This window comes from Cajanus cajan, chromosome 7 (assembly GCF_000230855.2).
Source record: "Cajanus cajan strain Asha chromosome 7, NIPB_CcT2T_4, whole genome shotgun sequence".
Taxonomy (NCBI): Eukaryota; Viridiplantae; Streptophyta; class Magnoliopsida; order Fabales; family Fabaceae; genus Cajanus; species Cajanus cajan.
In genome coordinates, this window is record NC_138523.1 from 54,641,223 (window position 1) to 54,649,945 (window position 8,723).

An 8,723-nucleotide genomic window follows, 5' to 3' on the forward strand; every position below is an offset into this window, starting at 1 on the left:
AAAGGAAAAATATACCAATAATGAACAGAAGTTGTAGCAGCCTATCAGAACTTGTTTTAGAAAACAGCAGAACAATTGGCCCAAACCTAGTAGTCTAGTAGATGATAAAACTTTAACAGCTCAATTGCCTTACAAAAAATGACAACCAAAATACTAATAATAATAATAATGACAAAAAAATGTTCGGTAATTATATATAGATAGAAGATTTGTGTTAAATAATAGAACAACTTAAACCTTAAAAACAAAGACGTAAAAGGATGTAGTATGGATGATTTACATGATAAAAAATAATTGTCATGATGGATACTTCATTTTTCATTTTTCTACCGTATATGTGCTGAAAATTCTTACACATTCTGGCAAGTTAGGAAAAAATTATTTCTGCCATTAATTGTTCTATTATTGTGTCCTTGCAATTGAAGGGTGTTCATCAGAGCTTTTTGATTACAGTGCATTATTACTTGTGGAAGGACAAAATGAAAGACATGTTACTGTGATGAGTGAATTTTTGAATTTTTACAAGTGTCGACTTTATTAGACAATTCTTATATGACAGTGTTTACAATTTCATTATTAATGAGTACATGTAAGAACTTGGAGGAAAAGATGTAGTTTTTATACGTTGCTAAATCAAGGAATAACAAAATGTAGCCAAGTAGTCTTATACAATTGTATTATAAGGAGGAAACTCCCCTTTTGGTCCACTCGAATAAATTTGAAGGAATCATTAATCAAAAGTCATGAATGAATATCAAATTTGATGATGGAATTTGGATTCACTGTTATTAATATTTTCAAATGGCAAGGAGTGGTAGTGATAGAAAATAAATCCTCTCCTGCGGTGCTGCAATTTGAGTAAATAAATAAATAAAAATATTAAAGAGAGATAGGGTGACAAAGAGAAATGGGCCGAAGAAGATACAAATTGGGTAGTGATATCAATGCTGGTCTTTTAGATATAATACTTGTACAATTCTAATCCTCTAAATTCTAATTTCCACAAGTGAGAATTCAACCTCTTAAGTCTGACTCCATTTAATATTTTAATGAAATTAACTGATATGTCAACTGAGGATGGCATAACACTGTATTAGAAAGAAAATTACAAAATATTTGAACTCCATAGACATAAAAGAATTTTTTGATCCATATTAACTTTATTGTTGTTTTCATGATACTTGTGGATAAATTATTATTTTCTATGATAATTATGAACAACAAAATTAACTTTATTATTGTTTTCATGATACTTGTGGATAAATTTACAAAATTTGAATCTCGTATATAAAAAGTAAACTTTAAAAATGTTCAACTAAACTTTTTGACAAAGATTTAACTATCAATAAATACTTAAAACAACCCCCACTATTGGACCTATGCAATTCACACTGTTACTACTATTAATTAAAATATTTCTTACCATCCCATCTTGCATCTTGTAACAATACTTTCGTTGCTCTCGTCATATTTTATTTGATGAGAATAGAGATAAAACATATTCACTAGTCACTTAGCAAAAGTCTCAAATTTTTGTTACTGCTCTTTTTCCAAATTAGTTCATATCCTGTTATGCACTTGAAAAATAAAAATATAAAGTGGGAGTCCTTGCAATGATGACTCGATGTGGAAGAATATAGTTGGAAACAATTTCCATTGATCCAAACCCAAGATATTTTTTTATTGTGATAATCACATGAAAATTTAGACTTTTGACCACCTTTTTTAATCAAATCCAAACCCAAATGTACAAACAAGAAGATCAAGGAAGGGTATATTTGTCTACAAACATTATCCTTTCCCTCCAATATGATTCTTTCCACTTCTTTTTGACTCCCCCAAGTCCAAGATACTCATTTTCTTTACAGAACATAAGGACTATTGGTTCGCATTGGGCTCACTTAAGTTCAAATATTTCGCTTTTCCATTCAAAAAATACATCCCCATCTCTTAGATAGATTAAAGTGTGACCCCATTTGGCATTAACTTTGCCTTTAGTTTAACCTTTTTACAATGACCAAAACCCACCATCATGTACAAAACATCTATTAATGCCTAATAGCACCCATGGATTGATCTCAGACTCCAATCATATTCTGTTTTTGTTGTTCTTTTCTGCCGCAATGGAGAGAAGCCTTGAAACACCTTGAGTCCACACATCAAATTCTCTCTGATCTTTGCACTCAAATTCCACCACACCACGCATCACCGTTTTCAAACCGAAGTAGCGGCGATCCTCACCACCTTCCAGCAAGTGGCGTCCAGGCCAGGCGGGTACATCTTTGATCACTTCAACCACCACATCTGCCAACTCCAAAAGAAAGGGATATAAAATTTTAAGAACAAGCCTTTCCATCTTTTGATCTTTCACAACTTTAGTATTAGTAGCTACGACTTTCACAAATCCCCAAAACGGAATAAGTCCCACCTCCAAATCTGTTGTCAAATAATTAGTTTGGAGCAAGACAAAAGTAATGAAAACTCACTCTTTTTCTTTTTTGTGATGGTCCCAGCAACGTGCCTGCTCTTCATTTTCAGTATAACCTTCACAAAAAGAATTTCCACCAGAGTGTTAAAGGTTGCAGTTTTCTAAGGAACCAAAGTAAGCTAAGCTAGATCCCTTCTCCACTTCATCATCATCATACAAAAGGCCCCCACCTCTTAACCTTTTCCACAATCATGTTTCCACACATCATTAACATTTTAACATTAATTGATGCCCAAATAATTACCTACTTAGTTATCCTCTAAAAATCAAAAGTGCATCATTCTGCAACACACGGGACAAAATATTAAAAAAAAGACTCACCTGATTCGTCCTGTTCACATACACAGACACAATTTTCCAATGAAGATCACCTGCACACAATTCATCATCAAATCAAAATCCCTTTCCAAAGGGGTTTCTTTTCTCCAAGACAAACATAATGACATTCTGCTTCACAGATATGATAACATAAGAAGGAAAAATAAAATAAAATCATGAAATATACCTTTGCGTGTGCGCTTGAGAAGCTCACAACCTCTGGCTAATAATTCTCTATTGCATATACCCAAGAAATTTTCTTCTGTTACAAGCTCACCGCTAAAGCTACTATTAGAATTCCCATTGCTGCCATTATTATTGATAACTCCACCCGCAGCTCCCAAATTTTTCTCCACAGGAATCACTGCTGCAATATTCCACACTTCCTTGAGGGCCCTCGCTTTCAATGTGGCAGCCCCACGCAAAGCTGCAATTCAATTCCAAACCACAAAATAAACACGCTTGCCGAGACCAAAAATATCAACGCACACAAACTCGGCAAAACAGAATGTTCCTTCAACTAGTCATTCACATTTCGTTTTCATTTCCCATTATTCATCCGTACCTGTCGCAGCCCCAGCAGTTAAAGTCATAATGTCGCCGGAGGATCTCACATTCACGGCGGAGCTAACCACCGACGCCAGATGCTCGCGCTCCGCCCCCATGGCCTCCGCCACCTCCACGCACTGCGCGGCCACGAGCGTCGCCGCCGACGCCACCGCCATGTCGGTCTTGGCCATCTGCTCGTCCTTCCCTTCGCCGGAGGAGGCGGCGGTGGCGGCAGCAATCGCGGCCACCGCAGCGGCGACACCGGCGACCGAGACGGCGGCGTGAAGCTGAGCATTGTGCGCCCTGGTCTCCTCTTTCTTCTTCTCCTTCCTGTCCTTGAGCCATCTCCCCACCGTCTTCCCGCCACCTCCCGACGCGGCGCTTCTGAAATTGAGACTCAAAGTGCTGGCGGTGACGTTGTTGCTGCGAGAGTACTGCAGAGAGGATTTCATAAAAGGCATTGTCCTTAAACTTGGATTGAAAATACAAAAATTAAAATTAATTGTTCAAATACTGGTTTGTGTCCTCCAAAACCTTAATTTGAATCCAGCGAAAACAAAGGTTGTAACCAACTAATCCTACAACCTTAATGCCATGCTTAGCCTAGGCTAAACGCAACACCGTCGTATATTCCTTAATGCGGCAGGGTAAGAGACACCATGCTTGACGCTGTGCGTTGCTAATTTTGGATTTGCAAGGACTTATTAGGTGTTACTCAATGCCAACGTGGGTGTGTTCTACCCTAAAAGTAGAGGACCAATTCATATTCACACGCTTTCCGTTAAATTTAATCATTCCTAAATTGTTATATTAAAATTAAATCATATTCATAAACTATTTTAGCGGATTATTTATTTTAATATAATTATTTTGGAGGGAGCATGATTCATTAAATTAAAGGTGGCTTGCTTTGGATATAGTGAAAGGTGAGAGACATGGTTGGTTATAAGTTATAAGTGAGTGATGATGTCGTATTTATTTTTGGTAAAAGAAGACATGTGTTATGTGTGTGGTGTACCTTGATATCGTCGATTTCAGAAGGAGAAACAGGAGGACTATCGGTTAAGGAGCCACAGCTTTGGGTTCCGTTAAGAGGGCCACTACTATGCGAGAGTCTCCCTGAGGTTCGTGGAGATACCTCCTGCTGAGAAACAAGGAAAACAAAAATATGCGTATGCGTATGCGTATGCGTATGCGTAAGTCTTTTGTTTCAGAACAAGACAAAGGAGGCTAAAAAAAATACCAAACACTGACAAAAACAACACTGCAGTCAGGTGTTTTCCTTTTGCAGTCACCGATGTGGGACTTGGTTTTTTTTTTTTTTTTTTTTTTTCATATGAACCAAAACTAATATGTTTTCAACCAAGGCTTACAGATTGTGACATGATTCGTTCCATCACCATTTGGGAGGTCTCCGAGGAGGCGAAGGAGAAGGGGTTCCCGGAGACCGTGGCGGATGCTTCCTCGGCCTCGGCCTCGGCGGCCACGTCCTCCGGTATGGCGACGGCGGTGCCATTGGAGAGTGTGACTTTGGAGAGCGCCTTGGAGACTTCGAGGGCGGAGACGCTCCAGGAGCGGGAGAGGAACTCCATGGGCTCCCGCGGCGTCTCCGGTGGCCGGAACATGGCGGCGTGAAGCGGGTCGGGTCGCCAGGGTTGGGTTTGGGCCTTGTCCATGGGGAGCGTAAACGAAGGAAAGAAAGAAAGAGAGAGCGTTGAGTGTGAAATTGTGTTGTGGTGTGTTTATATTAGAAAGAGAGAGGGGTAGTGAGTGGAAAAGAAAAGGTTTACACAAGAGAGACAAAGCAGCCGATTGTATTCTATGTCAGTCAGTCCTCCTCACTCCTCACTCAAAATACAAAGGTCAAAATTTAGCGTCACAAAACAAACCAACAAAATGTGGTATCAACCCACCATTTCATTATAGGAATCATAATCACTTCAATTACATTTTTGTCTAATACTTATTACTATATTATTAATCCTATTTCAATTTCTTTTTTTTCTTTTTGTCTTCTCGTAAATTATTGTTCAACCAACTGTCACTTGAATTAATATTATGGATGATTTTCTTTAATGATCACGTGCCTGTTTAATTAGTGGGATGCTTTGGTTACTTTAAGGAGAGTAAGGTTGTTATCTTATGATTGAATGATAAATTAAAATGGTTTCACTTGTGAAAATAAGTTTGAACATAAATCCAAACTCATAAAATTACACACGTACACATATTTGTATAACAAAAATGAAGAATGGGGATGGATAAAGAAGAGGAGTGAGTGGTACGGGTGTTGAGGTCCACGGAATAAATGGTACGGCAGTACACATGATAAAGCTCACACTTGTTTTCCTCTCTGCTTCTCTTTCTTTCGTTTCTATTGAATTAAAGATCTCTTTGATCCCTCGTTTTCTTCTACCTAAAAGAGCAACCACCTTCTCAAATTCCACATCGCCACACGTACCCACTATTTATATCCAACTTTTTTTATCTTCCAATTAATCTTTCTATGCATTATCCTCTACATTCTAGCAACTTAATTTTCGTAATTATAAAATAAATTCGAACCTGCTATAAATTGAGATTCATCAATTATAATGCGTGTCGTTAACTTTGTGAATTTAATTAATTATTTTATCCATGAGGTTGATCGTATTTCATCATTGAAATGAATAGATACATCTTTGTTCATGTAGAGTGAGCATAAGCAGGTTAAGAGGTGTAATCAGTAATCAAAATGATCTAGTACAATGATTAATTCTTTTTTATTGCTTCTGGAAATGGATTGTTTTTTTTCTAAGATGTTGTTAGTTTTTAGTCTAAGGTGTCGACAATACTAATTATTACTGTTCGCCACCAAGCCGTGATTGTTATATATAGGTATGTGGTGATTTTTTTAATTAAGCTGCAACTTGTGTCTTAGCTGATCTCCATTCAGATAACTACAATAGATTGGTCAGTACGTCATAATTGTAATGGCCAGATAATGTCAATATCAAGTTTCTTGCTAAATGTTACCCAAAAGAATCTTCTTGAATTTTTAGATTTTTGGTATGGCTGAATTTTGAACTACTATCAAATTAAATAGAAGCAATGAAATGCTCATTTTCAATACGAGGTGATGAATTGAATCACTATTACACCACTGATATAAACATTAATTAATCCCCCGGCAGCCCCCCAAAGTAAAACTCATGAAAAACGTATCCTAATAGTGACTTTAGGGTTGATTATATAAAGTAACATGAATTTCTTTAAAAGTGAAATTATATTTGAAGAAAAAAAAATACCGACTTGATAAAGTGGTGAAGAGTGTAAATAGAATTTATGAAATTATAGTCATTATAGTCTTTTAGATATCGCATTCCCTAATTGTAACTTGTAAGATAAAATAAATTATATAAATAAAAAATAATTCTTATCTAACAAATCAATTTTTGGTATTGAGTTACATTTAAATTTATATTTTAAGTTGACATTACAGTTTATCATAATAATTATTGTCAAATTTACTATATCATTATCATATAACTTGACTTGAAAAAGTGTATGAGATTATATATTAAAAGGTAATTAGATGAAAATAAACAATATTCTCAGTTATTTTTATAAGATTGAGTTAAGTTTGAATTCAAAGTTCAAACCTTATTATAAATATTACAGACAAAAAAAAATAAAATATTTTCAAAAGTAAAATATATTTGTTTCTTATTTGATTTTAAATATATTAATTATAAAAATAAATATTCTATTAAAAATTCACAATAAATATATTCTCTCTTTTCCCTTTAAAATAACTATAATTGCATTTAATATATAAGTCCGCTAGAGAAAAATAATGTTAATACAGTCGCCGAGAAGAATGTTGTCATGGTACTCAATTAATTAGATAATTGAATACAAGTATTTATTGATTAATTTAAAAGCTTTGATTATATTAATATAATTGATAAACTAATTATAATATGCATGGAGAAAGAGAGTTTTCAATTAATAAGCGCGACGAGAGTAGCTACATACATTGGTGGAAGAAAATATTAAGATTGATGAAGAAGAATAAGAAGGAATTGTTACTATCAAGTTTGCTGGAAAGAATGGTGTGTGACTATTTGATATTCATTTCTGCAAGTTCTTTAGGGTTGAGCTCATACGCAGGAGATGGAAACAAGTCATATACAGCCCGGGAACAGCGCATCTTGGTAGATTCATCAGATTCTTCTTATTGCTACTATTCATTCTTTCTAACTTTATTATTCTCTATATTGTAATTATTTTTTCCAGACGTACTATATCATTTCACCCACTAAAAAAGTGATAGATATAATTAAGAGGAAGAAAGTGCATCATGAAATGTGTGTAAGAAAAAGAGAGGGAACACAAAAACAATTGGGATAATTAAGTAAAGGAATTTCTACTTGCTTTTAGTTTTAGATATACGTTCTCGTTGTAAAAATATATTTTTACTTTTCTTTCACGATAAACAATTAAAACACTCATCTGATTTTCTATTAATTTTTTCATCATCACATTTCTTTCCTTTTATTTTTCTTAATACAGTTTATAAAGCAAAGAAAACATTCATTTGAGAAAAAGTGATTGGATATTTTATTCAAATAATGACAGTGTGGTTACTAAAGATGTCATGGTTGATACTGTTGAGGTAGTGGAGTGTAGATGAGAAAAATAATGAGGGTGGTATCTGGAGACTGGAGCGAAGGCGAGAGCGGAAACAAAGGGAGAGAGAGTGAGTGATCTGTATCCATCTGGAGAATTTAATGGCATGGGCCCTAACGTTAAACCTTCGAAAGAGATAAACCTATCAATTTAAATTCATCAATCATTGGGAGTTGGGACTCACCAACGTCCATGGAGCCTCCCTCCATCAAATTTCTCACAATTCTTTTTTTTCTCCATAAGTTACTCCAACATAAAAATTCGCCCAGGATTTTACTCAAACATTGTCAATATTTTATTTATTTATTTTCCCATCAAATTTCTCATTGAAATAGAGTTACGTTAAAATATTCTTTTAATTATATAATTTCCCTTATTTTATATTGTAGTATTTATAGTTTAAAATCAATCTTTTTAATTTGTATATTTATTTTTTAATATTTTAATTTTTATAGTTTAAGATAAATTTTTTAGTTATCATATTGCAATTCTTTTAATAATTTGAGTCTTTAATATTATTATTATTATTATTATTATTATTATTTATTATCTCTTTTTGTGTTTACATAAATGTATTAATTTAATTTTGTAAAGTTAATATCAAATTTATTTTATTGAAATTATTTTATATTAGATCTTTCAATGTTTTTTTTTTTTACATGTAATGTGAGATATATTTTTTTTTTTACGAAATTAA

The 8,723-nt window shown here is 34.2% G+C and overlaps 1 protein-coding gene across 2 annotated transcripts; it reads right to left on the reverse strand.

Moving 5' to 3' along the window:
* Positions 1 to 1,656: 1,656 nt before the first annotated feature.
* LOC109795139 (VAN3-binding protein) lies at positions 1,657 to 5,193 on the reverse strand. 2 transcript variants are annotated; one of them, XM_083060125.1, is made up of 7 exons: positions 4,729 to 5,193; positions 4,374 to 4,496; positions 3,372 to 3,789; positions 2,994 to 3,233; positions 2,810 to 2,859; positions 2,487 to 2,544; positions 1,657 to 2,304 (listed from the first exon to the last, which is right to left on the reverse strand). In XM_083060125.1, the coding sequence occupies exons 1-7, from the start codon at positions 5,029 to 5,031 to the stop codon at positions 2,090 to 2,092; spliced, it is 1,407 nt and encodes a 468-aa protein (XP_082916251.1). In that variant the 5' UTR covers positions 5,032 to 5,193; the 3' UTR covers positions 1,657 to 2,089. The 2 variants fall into 2 exon arrangements, with proteins under 2 accessions (XP_082916251.1, XP_082916250.1); XM_083060124.1 differs by having other exon boundaries at positions 4,374 to 4,499.
* Between the last annotated feature and the right edge of the window lie 3,530 nt (positions 5,194 to 8,723).

Coding starts and splice junctions, on each gene's coding strand:
- LOC109795139 (XM_083060124.1), bottom strand. CDS start 5,031: ATGGACAAGGCCCAAACCCAACCCTGGCGACCCGACCCGCTTCACGCC. Junction 4,500..4,728: donor AACGAATCATGTCACAATCT/GTAAGCCTTGGT, acceptor CTTGTTTCTCAG/CAGGAGGTATCTCCACGAAC. Junction 2,545..2,809: donor ATGTGAACAGGACGAATCAG/GTGAGTCTTTTT, acceptor CTTTTTGTGAAG/GTTATACTGAAAATGAAGAG.